Raw genomic sequence first — 19,865 nt, 5'->3', positions numbered from 1 at the left:
GGGTTTCTGCTAAGGAACCTTCCAATTCGTTTAATAAAGAGTTAAATAGACAATAGCTAGTCAGGAGAGGAGAGACAGGACACCTTAAAGGAAGTATCTGGCCTGAGGGATTTGCCAGTGAGACTCAGGTAGACAGAAGGTAGATTCATAGAGTGGATTCATTTAAGTTATAAGGACTAGTTGGGAACAAGGTTAAGCTAAGGCCAAGCTCTCATAATTAATAAAGTCCCCATGTCATTATTCAGGAGCTAGTGACACAAAGAAAGTCCAGCTACACCCTCTTGTTCTCTTGCTTTGCGGCCTCTCTTCTTTCTCTGGCGATTCTGGCTCCTTTTTCTCTCTTGCTTCCTTTTGATTGCTGCTGATGCTGTTGCTACTACCTTTGCCTCCCCTCTGGGATAATAAATATCCCTTGTGCTGAGAATTTTCAGTCTTGGTATGTTCTGTACTGATTCCAGGGGCCAACTTCCCTTTAGGTGTTATAATTCCAATAATACAGGGACGCCAAGCCAATTCTTGAACTCCAGAACAGCGGATGCCCATTTACTTCATTCAATAGTGGCTAATTGGTGAGTTTTTCTTATTCAACAATTCAATAAGCAATAATTCAAGAGAAATCTGGGAATTGTTCTCAATCCCTTGAGGCCTTACACAAACCTTGACTCTACCCGTCTGAATTCCATCCTTACTCTTTCACAGGCATTTCCTTTCTTCACCTTCTCCTCCACACACCCTCGCTCACTATTCCCTTACTGAAAGAAGATATCCTTTTGAAACTAACATAAATGTTGTCTTCTATCCTGACAATAGCTCCCAAGATGCCTTTCTATACCCCTCCTCTTCCTTTCCTCAGCTTCCATTTGGTCGTTCCTGCTTTCCAAAGTCCCATAGCTTCTGCAGCTCTCTGCCCACTTCATTAGTCAGTCCTACTGCAGGGGACATGATGCCACCTTCTCTCTCTGCATATCACAAACCCCTGTGTTATGCTCAAAGACCCATCTGCCTACATCTCCATAACCTAACATGCCACACCCTTAACCAGCCTCTGCCTGGGCCTCAGTCTTATCATTTCTATGTCCCAGCTCTTCTCCCTACTATATTCCCATATTAACAGTCAGAAAACATAATGAAACTTTTCACTTGGTCCAGGATGTTCACTGTATTAATGCTGCCATTTTTCCTGTAGTAGCTAACCCTTATTGTATTCTTACCATTAACCCTGACAATACCACTCTCTTTTAGTCCTAAATCTGAAGGGAGCTTTCTTCTCAGTACCCATGGATATGTACTCCCAATACCTTTTCCTTTACATAGATGGACTCCGATATTCAATAGTTCTGACAACTAGCCTGGACTGTCCTCCCCAAGGGTTTAGACATGGTGCCCACATTTTTAGCTAGGAACTCATTATGAACCTGGTATGTATTCCCCCTTTCCCCTTATATCTACTTCAGTATGTAGATAATTCCTCATTTTTCCTCACTGATAAACAATGTGACACCGCCTCACTCCTCAATTTTCCCAGCTTCAAGAGTTACCTGGTCTCCCCCCCCCCCCAAAGCTCAACTTTCCTCTGCCCAAGTCACCTATCTTGGGTTCCTTCTCTCACTGACCCATAAACACCTCACTTTAGACCACCTTGTCCATCTCCCCTCCTTATCTCTGCCTTTGTAATAACTTCCTCTGGTCATGGATAACTAAATACTCACTTCAGATACATTCCTTATACCAAGCCACTTCTAGACCTCCTCATGAACTTCCCTTCCATCCACAAACAATTACTTAAACTTAACACATTCTTCTTTCTGTCCCAGTCCTCTGTGTCCAAGCTATATTCTGACTTTTCCCATCTTTCCACTTACAAAAACTATAAAGACTTTCTAGATGAATCTGTACTACTGTCCCCTACCGAATTCAAATCATTAGACAACATTGGCTGCAGCTGACCTCCTTGTCTACAGAGTCTTGCCTTGCCTCTTTGCTCAGTTCTAAATCTAACAAACTCTGTTATCCCCTCTCATAATCAATCTATTCTCATCACAATCTCCTTCAACTCCTAACTTACACAGGACTCCAACCTTTCCAATGTCTAGGATTCTATCCCTCCAAAGTTCTCTTACCCAAAACAGAACACTCACATTCCTTACCTGTTCTCCCCTCAACCCATCCACATTTATTCCTTTGCCTCAACATTCCCCCAGATCCTCTACACTCTTGTCCAAAACATCTCAAAAACAACATCCCCATCCCTCCCATACACAACAGGGTCCTCTAGCTACGTCTGCTTACATGATTTATATGAATAAGAGCACCTTCCTTGTGGTGCTATGGCATTTTTGATTTAATAAGGATTGACTAAAGAATCAGAAAGCAAAGGAACCTGAAGAAGCTAGTCAGTGGTGGTACACACCTTTAATTACAGGACTCAGGAGACAGGCAGCTGGATCTCTCTGAGTTCAAGGCCACCCTGGCCTACAAAAGAGTGAAGAGCTCACCTCTGATCCTAGCTCTTGGGATCACAGCCTTTAATCCTAGCACTAGGGAGGTGGAGACAGGGGGATATGGCTGGGCAGAGAAAGGAATATATGGAGGAGCAGATGGGAATTAAGAGTTTTGCCTCTAAGGATTCCTGGAGATGGGATGACCATTTCAGCTGGATAGAGGTAAGATCTACTGGCTCAGCTGCTTTGCTTCTCTGATCTTCATCTTAAAGCTTGAACCCCAATATCTGTCTCTTTTATTTTTCATGTTTTACTTCCTTTCAGAGGATCACACCAGACCTACCCCTCCATTATCCGTAAAAACAGCAACTGTGCTAACATGAGAGTCCATTAAACCCTCTCATCCCTTACAATTCATCCCTCTTCCCTCCAGGCTACCCTTCTACATAACCCTAACCTTCCTTCTACACAGGATATGCTCTTAACCCCTGCTTTATGTATCATCACCCTCCAGTTCCTGTATATTCAAAAATCCTGCTTATTGATCCTGTTCTCAGATGACAGATGTTCTCCAATTAACCTTGTATAGTCAATTTAAATTTTCTTGGCTCCTCTCTAGAACTCTCAAACACATCCAGGTAACTAGTCCTGCAAACTAACAGCCTAGGTGTTCCTGCCTTTCATTCTTCCTTCTGGGTGGGGTATCTCCTACTTTCACCGGTCTTGGTACTCCTCTTTCCAACTACCAAGATTATGAACCTAAAAGTTTCAAGTGATAAATATAAAATATACTCCCCTAAAATCCTCAACTTTGTTCTAGTCCATCTGTCCCAGTCAATTTGCAACAATCTTCAGATGGCTACACCAACTTCACTGTCAGCCCAGCTGTGTCCTCAGAATCTATATCCTCATCCAGCCTCACAGACTACACTTCCTTAGCATCAGATGATCCCTCAGAACCTGGATATTGACTGTTCTGCCTGGGCTTTTCCAGCAACCCAGACTTCTTAGACACCCTAATAAGGATGCCCCAGTGTCAGAAGGAACCAGGCAGAAAAATGCCCACTTACCCAACACCCAACACCATTAATAAAACAAAAAAGGAGGGAATGAAGGGACTTCAGTATGCCCAAGTATGACAAACATGGTTCTGACAGACCTTGTCTTCCCCAATTCCCTATTCCTTGTTCAAAACAGTTAGATTATAATTTCTAAAGCTATCCACTAAGGTTTATTCTCTTATTTGGACACTGACTCATTACTGAGTCAAAACACCAAGGTTCAACTATTAAATTCATTATTTGGTTAATATGTGACAATCGGGATTTACCAACTCATCCTACATAGACTCTCTCCTTTTCCCCTGAAACACCCACTGCTGCAGAAACTCTGTCTCTTGCTCTCTTGATCTTGTTGGCCTTTCTTGTTTCTCTTACTCTTTTTTCTCTCTTGCTAGTTTTTTCTTGTGGCTGCCACCTTTGCAGCCTCCCTTCTGGGGTAATAAATCTCCTTTGTGTTGAGAATCTTGTGTCTGCTTGTTTCCTGTACTGATTCCAGGGGTCCGAATCCCCTTTCAAGTACTTTATTTATTAATCCAATCAAGTTGCCAAGCAAATTTAACCATCATGGGTCCTCCCTTTGTTAACTCAACATGCACACACATCACTTTAAACAGTAATGTTCCAAACCTGTCCTCATTGCTTAGCACAGCCCAAGTCTGTTCATCAAAACCACAGTCACATCTCATTTCTGTAGTGAAGGCATAGTTAACTGGCTGGCAGGACATATGCATTTTTGTTTCTTATCACAACACTCTTCAAACTATGTAATGACTTCCTTTATTGCTTAGTCTCTAAAAACAGGAACTACAGCATGGGGTTGGTAGACTGACAGAGTTCAAGAAAAAGGTCTCGAGATGTCAAAGGGTGCCTAGATTACACATACTACAGAACAACTTAGTTATTTCCTTGTGATTTATTTTTCTAATAAGCTCATTTTCTTCTGGTTATTATTTTAGTTTAAATGATAACAAAGAAATAGAAGCAAGGAGAACATCCACATGAACGTTTCTATCAGGAAAAGGAAAAAATGTAAATGACGTCTGGCTTGCTTACAAGCAAAGGCCCAGGATATTGATCACATTGCTTTGTGCATTTCAGTTTTCAATGATTCTACTACAATGCTTACTTAGAGTTCCCTTCACCTGCAGGATTATATTGTGGTCAGACCTTCCCAACATGCATAGAAGTTCAATAGCTAGAAGATTCAGGTGGCTTACTGCTTAGTTGAATGCTTTGTTAAATCCCAAAAGAGGAGTTACAATATAGTACTCAGCTTGCATGCCTATTACACAGCCCAGCTATGTGATTCTGTGATTCTTACTAGAATTTCCTGATTAGGTTGCTTATAATCAGCAAAGGCAAAAGTCATTGTACGTAGATTTCAAAAGCACTCGAATTTTCCTTAATCCATTCTAATGCTTTGCTTGTCTAAATGTCTCTAGGGCATTCATTGATGACTTTACTTTGTAGTTTCACTGATTTCCGAACTGCTTCCTTATATGAACTCAATTGGCACTGTTAGCAATCACTAGGTATGAGATGTAAATTAGCCAGGAAAATGTTGCCCTTGGGCAGAGCATGTTTGTCTTTGTGAATTAGCGGAAGTGCTTTTCTAGCTACTTTTACATGCAACTCTATTAATTTCTCTAAGAAGAATGTAAGTTGAATGGAAGTAAGAAAAAAAGAATGGGGACACTTACAAAGGAAACATTTTAGGCATGAATTTACCAGTCTTATCATATGAAAGACATAAGCCCCATTTTCTTCTTTAGATGTGTGTAGGGTTGTATACGTGTGGTGTGTACATGTAAGTGTTACTATATACCTATGAATGTGCAGAGATCACACGTGCATTTTCAATGCTCTTCACTAACATTTTCCATCTTATTCCCTTCAGAAAGAGTATTTTACTGAGACAAGATCAAGGCCAACAGCCAGTAAGCTCCAGTAATCCCATCTCTGCCTCAGACATTGGGGTTACAGATGCACACAATCATGCCTGGCTTTTCCATGGGTTCTGAGAGTTTGAATCCAGATCATCACAGCTGTACGGGGAGTGCTATCATCTAATAGTCATCTCCAAAGTCCTTTATAGTATCTTCAACTTCAAGTAGGCATTTGCTTTTAGTTATATGAGGATAATAAAGGGTGGTCAGAAATTATTCTGTTTGACAGAAGCACCACTGTCTCTTTAATTTGGAACCTTTCAAGGTACAGCTCCAAGCTTCTTCTACCAAGGTTCTCCGACAGTGCTCAATGTGTGAGACCTCCTAAGAGATTCTTGTGCTCATATTGCTCTCACCCTTTTCCATTCCTTTTTTGTACTTTTGGCCTGTGGCCTTAAGAATCAGCAAATGATAATCTTTTTAAGAAATAATATTTTCGTTCTTTATTCTTACTCATTTAGTGAAACCTTGTAAATGGTTGCCAGTGGGTACATATACAGGTAAGAATAGAGTGGCCTTTTGAAATGTGTATATACCGCCTTGATATGTCCTTTAATTTTAAATAAATTCTAATTTGCCTTTAATTTCTAATAAATTAATTGGCAAAGGGTACTGTAACACCATAGGTTTTCAGCTTTTGATGGTTTCTCAATAATGAAGACTAAGGCTTATTTTTAGTGCATGAGGGGGATCTGCCATGTATCTAAGACATTAAGCTACTTAAAACAAAGCAAACAAACAAAAATATCCATGATGAGGAATGTCCTCCTGTATGTATGTTTCTCTTATTGGGTTGATAAATAAAACATTGATTGACAAGTATCCAAGCAGGACATATTACCAAACAAGGAGAATTCTGGGGAGAGAGGAGCTGCCATAGAGATGTCATGTAGAGGCAGGAGGGTAACATGCTGGGGCATTACCAGGTTAGTCAAGAGCACAAGAAAATACTTAGATCAATAGAAATGGGTTAATAAATTGAGGGAGATAGCCAGTAAGAAGTTCTAGCCATTGGCCAAACAGTTTATAAATTAATGTAAGTCATTGTGTGTTAATTTGGGGCTAATCGGCTTTGGGACCAGGCAGAACAGAAACTCCGACTACAAAGCCATTTCCGTAGACACATAATTTCCACACTTGAAGCAATCACTGCATTTGATTTTGCACTTTTGACAGTACTGTGTTCATGCTTAGTAGGATTCTAACACTATATGATTAGATTGACACGCGGAAATTGATTTCACTCGGTGGATATTCAGTAGCTGTTACTTGGCAGACAGTGCGCATGTCCTCAGCTTCTATTTGTTTCTCACAGGACCTGTCACCGATCCTACTACTTCACTGTGTTGGCCTTAGTTGGTCTGAGTTGGATCCCTACTTCCTTGTCCATTGTATTGGAATAGAATTGTGCTTCTGCTTGCATAACCATCTGGGCATTTGGGAAAGATATTATCTTTGACCTCTGTCACCTGCTGCAATATCGTGTCATCCATTTACCTACACATCTATAAAGCCCTCTGTTATAGCAAAAAAAAAAAGTTTTATGCTTTTACTTCCCAAACTCCATTGTTTCTATTTCTGCAGGAAGGACTGAACACTAAAATCATTCACATTCATTATATTCCAAATCCCAGAACAAAGTGAAGTACCATACATAATAAGATTCAATTCTTTAGCTCCTCAAGATTCCTATTTTAAAAAGGGGGGGCTGTGCACATAAATTTCAGTGCTCTTAGGCACAATGTCTCTGATCAGTCAGTTTCTGTATGAGAGGATCATAATAAAATCAATCACCAAGGCTTGATCTTATTCACATGACTGTGTGATCATGTTCTGATCCATCCGACATGTTGCTTCTCTGACACAGAAGCATAGCCAATAGAAAGGGATTTTTTATTTGAGGCTGAGAAAATTGTTTTGCCATATAAGCATTAGAACTTGAGTTGGGATCCTTAGGACTCATGTGAGAAAGTCAAAAATGAAAAGAAAAATGTAACTCTAACCTAAGAGTAGGGATAGAGACAGGTAGATCCCTACAGTTCCCTAGTCAGAAAGTCTAGCCAGTTGGTGGACACCAGGTTCAGTGAGAGACTTTGTTTCATTATATACAGTGGAGAGAGAGCATAGAAGGCACTTAGCATTGATCTCTGCTCCTCCCACCACTAACAGACACACTTCTACCCACATAGGTGCACTGAACACACACATACACCACACAGAACTATGCACAAACACACAACTACATGAAGAAACTTCTGATTAATATTACTAGGTTCAAAGTGATTATTATTTGTTCAAGATATTATCTGTTGAAAGTGATTCAATTTGATTAGAAAGGTGACAGATCTGGGACTAAAAACAGACTTGCAACTTCTTGTTTTCAACCCAGGAACTACTTTCATCATTTAATTCTTAGAATAGTTGGAGTTTAGATGATTCTATCCTCACCTTGATGCTAGTTCTTGAGTTTTTCATCTGTGGTGACCTTTGATCCTGACACTTACCATAACCTCCCATAGACCACGTCGTCACCTGCCACTCAGACAACCAACCTCAGTCCTGAAGTGTAAGATTTCACCTTCTACTAGTTGCCTCCACCCCATTTCTCTATTACTTAAACAGTGTGGAATTTTTTCTTTCCCTTGTGAAGGTTGTGAGAAGTTGCTTTTCTGGAAAAGCTGTAACAATTCAAATGACATTGTATGCTCATCCTCTTTTGGAGATTAGATCAAAAAGTCAAGAGTAACAAAAGCATCTTACTGTCACTTTTACAATGTCTTTCTCTGTTTCCATCAAAAAGTTACCTAAAACTCTCTAGTCCTTGTTTTAAGCCTGAAGCCCTTTGGGTTCCAGGAATAGAAAAACCCCCTAGACAGATGATCCTGCAAGGAACTCTCTTATATAGGAGCAAATATTTCAGGAGAACCAGATTGTCCCCCAGTTCTTCCTCTGTATAAGCTAGAAGTTCCTGCCACACCCAGAACCAGTGGAAAACTTAGCTTCCTTCTTTCTTATGTGGCCTCTGTTCTCTCAAGTCTCTAAATGTTTATTTTATGCTTCATTTGGGTGGGGATAGTAGCCAGCCCTGACATGCGAGTCTGGACTTGGGCTTTCTTGGTATGACTCAGATTACTTTCCTAATTTTCCCTTTTTACCCCTTTCTTGTGTTTCTCTCCTTCTTTGTCAGGTTAAAATGCATAGTTCTTCTAGACAGATACTCCTTTTACAGCTGTCCTCATTTCCGCCATTTGTCAGTTTCTGGATTCTCTGTAGCCTACCAAACCAGAGAAGCCTGTAATGGGACATAGACGTTTGCTTTTAACATTTTCTCCAGGAAATTTACAAAGTACTACTCTATTATTGGTTGGTCTCTGATGTCAACTCACTCTGAATACTGTAAGCCTTTATACATTTTCCAAATTAGTGATCTCGTTTTTTTCTCTTCTGTTAGCTTTTTCAAAACCTTCTATCTCTACAGATCTGTGATCTAATCTATCCTTTTGCATGCCCAAGTTTGGTGCCCTGTGACATTGAAACCTATTTCTCAGATCCCCTGCAGTCAGTTGTAGGGGAAGAACCTTATCCAAGTCAAGTGCAGAGATCTGGGATGGCTACCTTGTTTCTGGTTTTAGGATTTTCTCATTTTCTTTTTATGAATTTGTCTTTCCTTATATCTTTCATACCACAGTACCACACATTTGAGTATTTGGGTTCTAAGTGTAATGAAAGCATTGCAGAGTTTCAAGCAAAGGTGTAATGTTATCTGAAGTATAGTAAATGAATATTTTTGTAAATATGTTTCTCTTATTGGTTAATGAATAAAGCACTGTTGGACAATAGAAAAGCAAGATAGGCGGGACTAGGAGACCAGGAGGATTGGAGGAGGAGAGTTAACATGTGAAGATTTGAGAGAACAGAGGTCCGGGCCCTCTCTCTGATGAGACCACATGGAAATATTTACATTAATAGACAGAGCTAGCCAATGAGAAATGCTTGTAATAGGCTAACAGCTTTATATTTAACACACTGTCTCTGTGTGTTATTTGGGGCTGACGTGGCTATGGGACCAGACTGGTGGGAAACTTGCTCATAACATATCTCTATATAGACTTGATTGAACAGAGAAAGGGACTGGAATTGATTGCATGGGAAAGGAAACCCACCCAGCCTGATAAAGAGTCTGGAGAGAAAAGTGGAATTGGACAAAGAATTTGTGGTGGATATATAAATCACAGAAGAGAAGAAATAAGCTCATCCTTCTAACTGGCATAACTGTAAATATGGATGACAGTGTTTACAGCATGAAGAAGCCCTAGAAAGACAACAGGAGAGCAACCAAGAGTACTATGGCCATGTTATTTCAGGTGCTCGTTGGACAGCAGTCTGGTGTTGGCTACGTGAACAGGCAAGAGTCATAGCAAGCAATTAGAAATAAAATGTTCATTTAAAAATCTTCAGTTTGCATAAAATGATTAAAGCTCTGGTACTCTATGAGTTCAGCTCAGAAAAGTGACAGAAATATTCATGGCCTATTGGAATACTTAAAGGAGGGGTTAGGTATAGCAGAAGAACCTGAAGACTTGGTAAATAAGGGGAATCTCAGAGAAGAAGGAAGTATTTAGTTATGCATAATCATGCTGAGAAAGAGATGGAGAGAGGCAATCACTGGGAATGAAAACTTGAAATCTTCCTGGCAGGCCCATGAAAAGGATGCTGAAACAGATGTCAGATTAGAGCAAGTCAGGGAAATCATGTTACTGAGTGAGGGTTCCATCTACAAAAGCACTGAGCACCTTTATCCTTCTTGCCTTTGATCAATACCATCAATTGTAATTCTAAAACAGTGGGCAGACCTCACATTCTGAAAACTTCAGTTGAAGTAAAATTTGAAGGAACCATGTTAATTGGCGAATGCTTACATTTGAAAAGCTTAAATTAATGTGCCATGGTAATTAAATGAAGCTGGGTGTTAAAAATCAATATAGAATCTTAGTACATTATAGTTTCATTGAATTGGTTGATAATTTTAGCACCATATCAAACAGCAATGACAATAACCATAACAATATTACTTAAGCAACAATAGGTTTTAAAATAATGGGACTATAATATTACCTGTAATAATGTTATTATATATTTAGTAAGTATATGTATGGTATAGTCTATAGATACAATTGAGACTTAATCATATATACAACCCACACCCAATTACACACTCTAACACACACATATTCACACTATCTTCCACATTTATCAATCAAGTTATTTGAGATATATTTAATTTCAAGGAAAGACTGCCTGGAAGTGAACAGTATACTAAATTCCACATTGGGAAAAGAAAGCATCAGGTCTTAGCTAAATTCCTAAACAATAGTAATGTATTATCAAGTGACACTGATGCTGGAAACGAGAAGTGACAATGTACTACTGAGTTACCATGGCAGGCCAGTTGTGGAGATGAGGGCTGGCCACACAGGTAGTGTGCATGACTATTGGTCGTGAGTAAAACTATTGAATTAAAGGAAGCTGGGCCAGTGAGATGGCTCAGTAGGTGAGTGTGCTTGCTGTAAAGACTACAACCGGAATCTTCCATGGGATTCACATGGCAGAAAGAGAATTTACCACAGCAAGTTGTTCTCTGATCTCGACAGATGTGTTAAAGCATGTGTGTACATACATAGACAAAATAAATAGCTAAATAAAAATAAATCATCGCAGAAAAACTTCTAAAAGAAGCTTTCATTTGTCTTGAAGGCTTTTTGTCATCAGCATACTATGCCCACCCACACACTTAACTGTACAAATGCAATTTTTCTTCCATGATAGAGAATGTGGGGAAGAAAGTCTTCCATTTGGGACTCTATGCATACCTACTATTGTATATCGCACTTATATTTTACAATCATTTCGCCCTCATAATTTAAAATGGTAAAAAAAATATATTGAGCACTTATTATGTGCAAAGCACTATACTGACGTTCCCTTGAATATATTCTTATAAGATAGAGAAGCCCCAAGTGAAATTAAAAAAAGTCCTCATTTCAGAATGGACGCTCTGATCAAATGCTGTTGCTGTCACCCAACACATGTGGACACCAAACATTGCATTCCTACCAGCTCGTGACCCCCATCTTCATCGAAGTCCTCCTCTACCCCATCAGTCATTTCTCCTCCATCCGCTTCTTGCCCTCCTTCAGCAGGCTCCTCTGTGGAGTGGTCTGCATTCTCTGACACACATTCGTCTTGGATCAGCTCTATACTCTCCTCCAATTGCTTCTTCTGAGCTTCTAGGGGGGAGAAAGCAGATGACTACTACCTTGGGTTGCTAATGAGTCACTTGGAAAAACCATGAAAAAGCAGGGAACTCTTAAAGAGAATGAGTTGTTAAGAGCATGTACAAGATGAGGATATTTTTGGTGAATGTGTTGAATTGCATGCATGCATCTTCGTATGTTTGCATGTATGCAAAGTTATTTAAAAATGAAATTGGCCAAAAATTAGGGTCTTAAGATAGTGACAATATATAAATATTCACATTAGTATACTGGCCTTGCTCAATATTTCATTTTATATGAGACTCTAAAAAGGAAGGATAGTCTCTCTGAATGAAAAATCCTGATGTCAAACTGCTCAAAACCCCAGTCAGGATTCATTTTCTGGTGGAAGTGTTGTGTTTTACAAGGAAGAAATGATTGGCCTGTGATGTGGCTGTTTTCTCTTCTCTAGACATGATAAATTTTCCCAAACCTTTAGGTTTGATGCAGAAAACAAAAGTGCTATTATAGTATTTTGCAAATAATAAGTGCTCAACAAGAGAAGCTACAATCCTTACTAGCAAAATTCCCTCTAATAGCCATGACTGGAACATTCTGTTTGCAGGAGGTCACACAAAGAAGTTGTGCTGATAGCATAGTAATTATTTCTCTGCTGGTTGTTTTCATCTCCTGTGAACATTCCAAGTAGCACTGGACAAATAAGATCACATCCTGTCTCTCTCCCCACCCCTCTCTGTCTCTCTCTCTCTGCAGCATTCCGCCGTGTGCTCACAAATCCCTTAAAAGCTACTTTGCTTTCATTAATTTTGCTTGCTGTTATTTTATTAAACTTTAATTCCACTGTTTGATTTGAGCTTTAAATGGGCTCCATTTCTAGCTTACTTACTCATCTTTCATGACAATAAAACAACTTAAAGAGTAAAAATCTGGGACATTCATTTACTAGTTTTTTTTTTCCCATAATGTGAGTTAAGAGGAAACTCACCATTGATCTATTGACTTTGATTCCACACAATAAGCTTTGAAAAACAGTATATTATATAAATATAGAGGCAACCTTTTCCACACATTGTTGAATATTATCACAACAATTATTTTTATAATGTGTGTCTGTCCATTCTTCCATTTCAGTATTTCAAATAATAGATGTGGTCGAAGAAAAGACAGGAAGGTGTTGTGTGTCCTGTCTTCTACCAGTTGAGAGAGTTCTAATGCTATTTAAGTTACTTAGCAGTGGCACTGTAAAAGTCAAGTTTCATTCTATGTTTTGCCACATGATTACATCATATAAATATATGAATTTTGCTCTGAAGATTAACAATATGTATGGGAAAAGTGTTTTTATACTGTCAAGGATGGCATAAATGTGTAGAATTGCATTAAAGGGGACAGTGCAGTTTCATTGTAAATATATTCAGGCCTCATTACTAGCAAAAGTATCAGTTTGGATTAGGGAATGGTGGTTAAAAATCTTGTGTACATCAGGCCTTGCTTCAGAATAATTGTAATTAGAGTAAATGATTATAGTAGGCATCATTAAATGGCCTGATTTTTTTTTCTTTATAGGATACTCACAGAACCTATTTATGTCAATTAGTTAGCCTCAGAGATATACAACAATGTAGCAAATGTGTTAAGATGAGCTTCATCTCCATGTGCACCTATGTGTACTGACGGAATCTTGGGCAGTGTAGATATTTTTCTTTTCTTTGATGGCCATGTGATTTTACCATGGAAATTCCTCAGAGGATTATAAAGTAGTTTTTATATAACTACACAAAAGTCTTTTTGTTTGCTTTTTCTAAATCTAGGTAACCCTTATCCAAATTAAATCAGATCTGCTGTTGTTCAATCAGTGACTCCTTAGTGTTTGAAATCCCTGGGAAATATGACCACTTTCCTCTCAAGGTCATTACTAGGCTCATAGGAACAATACAGATAGATGTTCCCTGCAAACTGAGGTTTATTTTTAGGCAACTGGTTGATATAATATATCATTTTATATGCCTGATAAATAGAAGTGATGTTGTGAGTTATTAGGAAATAAGACATAGGGTACATATTTCTGCTAGTTACTGTTCCTAAGAACTTTAGTTATCTTCTCTAAAATTTAAGCAAAAAAATACAACATTACATCCAAAAGTAGTTCTTTCCTTGAATGGGAAAAAGGTTGAATGTATCCTTTGAACAGTAGGGACCATGTAAATACATGATCACAAAAGCTCAAAACAATTCTAAGGTAGAACCTTTATTGATTATTTCACTACTATACAGAAATTTTCCTTGTCAAAAATGCTCTACTTTTGATTTTTAAAGAAAATATTGAAGAGATAATTTTTCATATTGGCTTTCACAAGGCCTTTTTATTTCTGCTTAAACAACCATAAAATATTAAGTTACTTGCTGGCTTTTGTATACACAATATGTCTGTTCCTTTGAGAGTTTATTTCAAAGATAACAGGATATTACAACAGTTCAAGGCTGGAAAGACAAACCTGTAAGTTATCCTCATCCATTTAATTCATTAACCTGAAAGATTAAATGCTTAGGAGGTATCATCTGGGTTGAAAATATAAACCCCTCAGTTATGATGGTAATTGATTCATGGGGTTTAAGAGTTTAACAGAAATTAGGCCAGCCTGGGTTTTCGTAAGTTGTGGCCAGAATAGATGTCTGTAATTGGCTCAGTGGGAAGTATCACATACCATGAAAATAAGATCCATGAATTAATTGCCTATGAAAGCATAGTTGTTCACTAAGCTGCTCTTTTACAGCTGAATAATCAATTTTGCTCTAAAAGTTATCTTGCTCAAATTGAAGTAAAAGAACCAGTTCCATTTTTATGAATAATTACCTAATTTATCTCTTTTAGAAATGTTTGGTTTAATGTAAACTTTGTAGTGTTTATTTTATCTCCTTAATTCTCTTCGTGTGAACACGTAGAAAATTGCATAAGTTTATATTTGTGTGCATGAATGCACATGTGTGTACTTTTGTATATACCAGCTGAGATTTTTTTTCAGATACAAACATTTGTATTCATCTTTCTTTTTGGGGGGGCTGGTATCTAGGTCACAGCCTTATTTGGAGACATTTGCTGAATATATTTATGAGTTGTATGGAATCCAATACTAAAATCCTATGTCCACATTTCAAATCCTTCCTATATAAACAAATTGGCAGTTGAATTTGGCACCATGATAACAAAATAGAAGTTCTGAGGGTTCAAAATAAACATTCCTGCCACATTCTGTACCAGAATATGGGGCCTGAAATATTCCCGGAGGAGAAGTTTTCGTATTTATATTGACAATTCTTCAAAATAAAAAATATGTGGAGTATTCATGTGTTATAAAAAAGTGTTACTTTTAAGTTTTGGCATGTCTTGGAGCCTCCCTGTTGGATTATTTGTGTCAAAAGTGATGGATTCTTTTCTGAGCAGAGAAATGAGTTAGCCTTATACTGTTTTTTTTTTTTTTTCTTCTTCTTCTTTTTGTTTTTTGAAGGCTGGATCAAGATTTCAAAAGCTAGCAGTTAATGCCAAATATAAAATCCTAGTGTTATCTAAATTATAAATACGGATAATACAGAAGGAAAATGTATATCGTGGCCACACTTTCGTAAGGTAGTGAGTTCTTGTGAACAGTCATGACCACTAGCCCTTGGGACATACTTCAACAGAGTATATTATTCATTTTATGCATTAGGAAACTGTGGTATAAATAAAGGGAGAGTAGGGATCTACAGGAAGACTTCAGACTTCACAGGCTCTGCTGTCTCCTAATGCATCTCCAGGATACAGAGGTGCTTATCTGACATCCAGGGATAGAATACTTTGAATTTCTTCAAAGAGAAGACAATCTCTAACTTTAAGAATGGAGATATCTGTTCTGTTAGTGAACATATTTTAGCTAAACAATGACTATCAAAGGAAAATAAATTGAAATGATTGGTATTGCTGATTCAGGGGAAATATTTATAGCTCCAAATGGAATGAAAAGAAATCATTTAATATTAACTTTCCTAATATTAAAAGTTTTTTTTCAGCATATCTCATTTTTCTTTGGAAGCTGCATGTGATTCAGGAAACAAATTACAATTGTTGGAATTTGTCATCAAAGCACTTATTAAATTGTGTTTTCTTCACATTTAATATCAATATGATTGAAAATTGGTTGAGGTAGCAATTAAGCTTTTTGACATGCTGGCTTAATTATTAGATAATTACTAGCTAAACTGTACTTAACAGACAAGGGAAAAACTGGATAGAAAAACATTCCCATTATTTATCACAGCCAAGATAGTATTGTGCAATTAATATTTTTCCAATCAATAAGAAACTTATTTTTACAAGATTCTATTTAAACATCTATATGGTTTTTAATTTAATGATTTTTAAAAATGTTGCTAATTAGTCAACTCATTGCAGATGCAAGCTATTACTAACAATCACAGGAAAATTGTATTTTGGTTAAAATATTAGTTACATAAATCAATTTTTGAGAGAAATAACCCAAAATTGTTCATGTGAAATATCAAAAAATTTAATCTAAATCATCAAAAAATTATGCTTACTTAAATATTATAATTTGAACAAGTATTCTCTCTCACTTTGTAAATTTTATGAGGACTTTCCAAGTGTCTCAGAAGTAGTCCATTAGGTTCACTCTGTATGGGATATGCATGTAATTTTGTCTCATCCCTGTCTGGAGTCCTCTATTTCAGTAATGAGAATCCACTTCCCATATGGAAAATAAGCCAGTGAGGAAACCAGCAAAAAATGGTGTTTCATTTGGACTGAAAATGTCTCAAATTAATTGTGGGGATGGTTGCATCACTTAGTAAAATTATCACCTCATTAGAGTATAATCTTGAAATCAAGTATATGTGAAATGCATCAACAAGGCTATTCAAGTGCTATGAGCATGGGAAAGTGTATCAAAACTGGACATGGGCAGTGGTCTTGGGAAATAAGAGTTATGGGTGGAGTACAACTAACAAAGGAGAGATTGAAAAACACCAATCATCTGAGTAATAGAAGAAAATGCTGAAGTTTGTGAACGGAATTGACAGGAATTACAGAATAGTGGTGGGAAACAGACAGGACACGGAAGAAAATGAGATCACAGCTTGAGTAAAAACACGTAACAGTTATCACTGAGATAGTATTCACGTTTTCCTGAGGTTAACTAAACTTCAGATAGGTTTTTTGTTGACCCCAGGCCCACAGTCCCTGTTAGAATCTTCACTTTGAAAGTGTTCAGTAATTTCTCCTTCCTTTGCCCATTTGAGATGTGTATTGTTTCCACCATGAATGTTCTCTATGTCTAGGACCCCTCCCTCTGACTGATCATCCCATGGATGGAAAGATCCAATATCTCAGTCTGTTTGGAGAGAGGAGCGTAACTGCTAAAGGCAATTACCAATCACATTTTGCCTAACCACATTGGCCAGGCAATGCCAGTAAGTCACAGCATAGCTCAAGCACTTTGTCTAACATTTGGATATCTCCCGTCCTGATCTCTAATCAGAGATGAGTTCTGTGCCCAGTTCAGATTGCAATAGTCTTGAAGAGAGTCTCAGTAACTGCTGCTTTTGTCTTGTTTTCAAGGGCAGGTATACTTCTCTGCATACCTGAGGTGAAAGATTCTTGTCGGTAAGAACTTCAAATGTTCCCATCTATTATGCCCTGCAAGTTGGCTTCTATACACACCTCCAGCTTTGTAGTCCCGTATGAAGAGGCCCTGCTGTAAAGAGCAGTGCCTATCTTAGCTGTTTTTGAAGGCTTTGTTCTCCCAGCTGACTATTTCCAATATGTGCCTTTATGGTGCCACACATACTCCATCTTAATCCTTCATGAATTATCTGTTGGCATAACCCTAACTGTCTCATAGACTCATTTATTGGTCAAATAATGTCTACTCACTTTGCATCTCCCTATAAAGTAATACTATAAGCTGAAAAGAGCAATTCAATTTTCAGCTTTGAGCTTGTAAATATTTTGAGCAGCTAAGCTGTGAGTCTACACTAAATACTATTTGCCTGAACTTTCTTAAAAAAATATTTACTTATTTCTGTGCATGTGTGTGTACATGTGTGCACACTTGTGTGTGGGTGCCCATGGAGGCCAGGAGAAGGAATCAGATGGCCAAGAACCGGAGTTACAGGGGATTGTGAGCCACCACTTGCATAGTGGAGGCTGAACACTGGTTCTCTGTAGAAGCAGCAAGCACCCTTAAGTGATGAGTCATGTCTCCCGCCCACTGATCTATTTTTTTCCTAATTTCCCTATAATTAAAAATGCCTTGTGTTTTAAGTAAATTCATTTCAATGGGCTATTCTATGTACTTATGCAAATTTATCCCTTCCTCATACAAACTTGCAAAGTGTCTCAACCATTAGTTATTTTCTCAACATCTTTGATGTGATTGGCCTGACTGATTTCTGCACCTGTGTCGCTGGTCTGGCTTGTGTCTCCGCACAGTCCTGGGACAGTAAGGATCTCTTTTGCCCTAGTCATCTTCAGGTTCCTGCTGTGGGAAAGCTATACTTTCTTTTTCTGCATTCTGTCCTTGTTTGGAAAAGCATTTCTCCCAGTGCTTTCGCAAAACAAGAATGAAGACACAAGTTGGCGCAAGTACCTACCTTGGCTTCCTTTGCAACCTGCTGAAATCCAACTCAAAGTAAAGAGGCTTTGCTTAAAAGCCAATCAGAAATTTCCAGCTACCTTTAAAGGATAATTTTACTTTAGCCCATCAAATGTTTAATTTGGTTTGCTACTGAGGACACTTAGCTCCTCTTGCTACATGAAGCTCTACTGACTTCTTTTGTGTAAATTTCTGAATGCTCAAATAGTTCATTAAAATGTTCATATATCTAATTTCAATGTATATTTTAACATGTGACCTGGAGGTAAATCTTTTGGAAATACTTTTTATCCACCCACACACCAGCTTTTAGGGTGGCTGGTAAGAGGCCATATGCTCTGACTTTCTGATTCCAGTTTCTTTATATGGAAAGCCTTTTTCTCTTTCTTTTCCTCTGTATTTCTCTATTGCTCCAGGATAGTCTTTATGTCCTGGGGCTCTAGGATAACACATGGTTTATTTGCATCCATTTTCATGCATTTCTTTACGGACTTGGTAGATTACCTCAAACTGGTTAACTATGTCCTTCAGTTTTCCTTTCTTGTGAATGGTCTATCACAGTTTTTGTCCAGAACCCTGTTGTTCTCATTTATTCTATAATTTTTGTGTCCTGAGTACCTTTTATATAGCTTTCCATTTGCGTTTCTTCATCTCCTCCAGGCTCTCTGAGTTGTTCATTTGTTCTAGTGTTATGTTAATTCATTCAAATTCTTATGTGCCCTTTGAACAGTGACTGTTATACTTTTGTTCTTTTAATATTTTCTCCTACCTGGGAATTTATCATTAGATTTTCATATTATTATAAGAGAAGCACCTAGGTAGTCACAGTTGGTTGCTATGTAGGCATAGTGGTGTGTTTGTTTGTTTGTTTACTTATTTACTTATTTTGCTGCAGGGTGCTGTGCTGATCACTTCCCTGGTGATGCATGTCAGCAGTTTCTTCTTTGGTTGTTGTGGTTCTTACATCATGATTCAACTAGCATCCTATGATGAGGGGAGAGAACTTAGCATCTCTGGAACAACAGTGTCATCCCTTTTTCTTTCTCAAGTTTCTCATTGTCCACCCTGATACCCACTGTTTTAGCTTATCTATAGAAACTTTTAGTCCACTGTCAAATTATGACATGGCCATTTGAGAATGAGGATATCAGAGTATTTTTTTTTTCTCCACGGATCTTCACCAAATTAACACATTTACTTCAAGCCTTGTGGGGATTCTGATTTTAAAATTGGACTTGGATTTCAGGAGGTATCAGATTAGATACATAAATATATTCGGCAATCTGACTTGTGAATTTTTATTCTATATTCCTTGGTGCAATGGAGCTTCAATTCTACGCTTTATCGGTACTCTCAAGCACTGTAAAAAGGAAGTCAAGTTCAAATCACTGTCTCTAATTGGAAGTATCATCAGCAGAAATGTTCAGAATGGGATCAGTAGTAACAACCGAGGCTGGAGAAAGAAGACCTACCCATGATACTCTTTCCTTTGAGT

The 19,865-nt window shown here is 38.0% G+C and overlaps 1 protein-coding gene across 1 annotated transcript in view; it reads right to left on the bottom strand.

Moving 5' to 3' along the window:
• Ralyl (RALY RNA binding protein like) overlaps positions 1–19,865 on the bottom strand; it is a 519,057-nt gene that overhangs the window by 26,897 nt on the left and 472,295 nt on the right. Inside the window, exon 8 of the mRNA XM_051196821.1 lies at positions 11,563–11,735. Within this exon, the coding sequence (XP_051052778.1) occupies positions 11,563–11,735 (173 nt within the window). The remainder of the gene's footprint in view (positions 1–11,562; positions 11,736–19,865) is intronic.

This window comes from Phodopus roborovskii, unplaced genomic scaffold, assembly GCF_943737965.1.
Source record: "Phodopus roborovskii unplaced genomic scaffold, PHOROB, whole genome shotgun sequence".
Lineage (NCBI taxonomy): Eukaryota > Metazoa > Chordata > Mammalia > Rodentia > Cricetidae > Phodopus > Phodopus roborovskii.
This window is presented reverse-complemented; position numbering and strand designations above follow the sequence as displayed.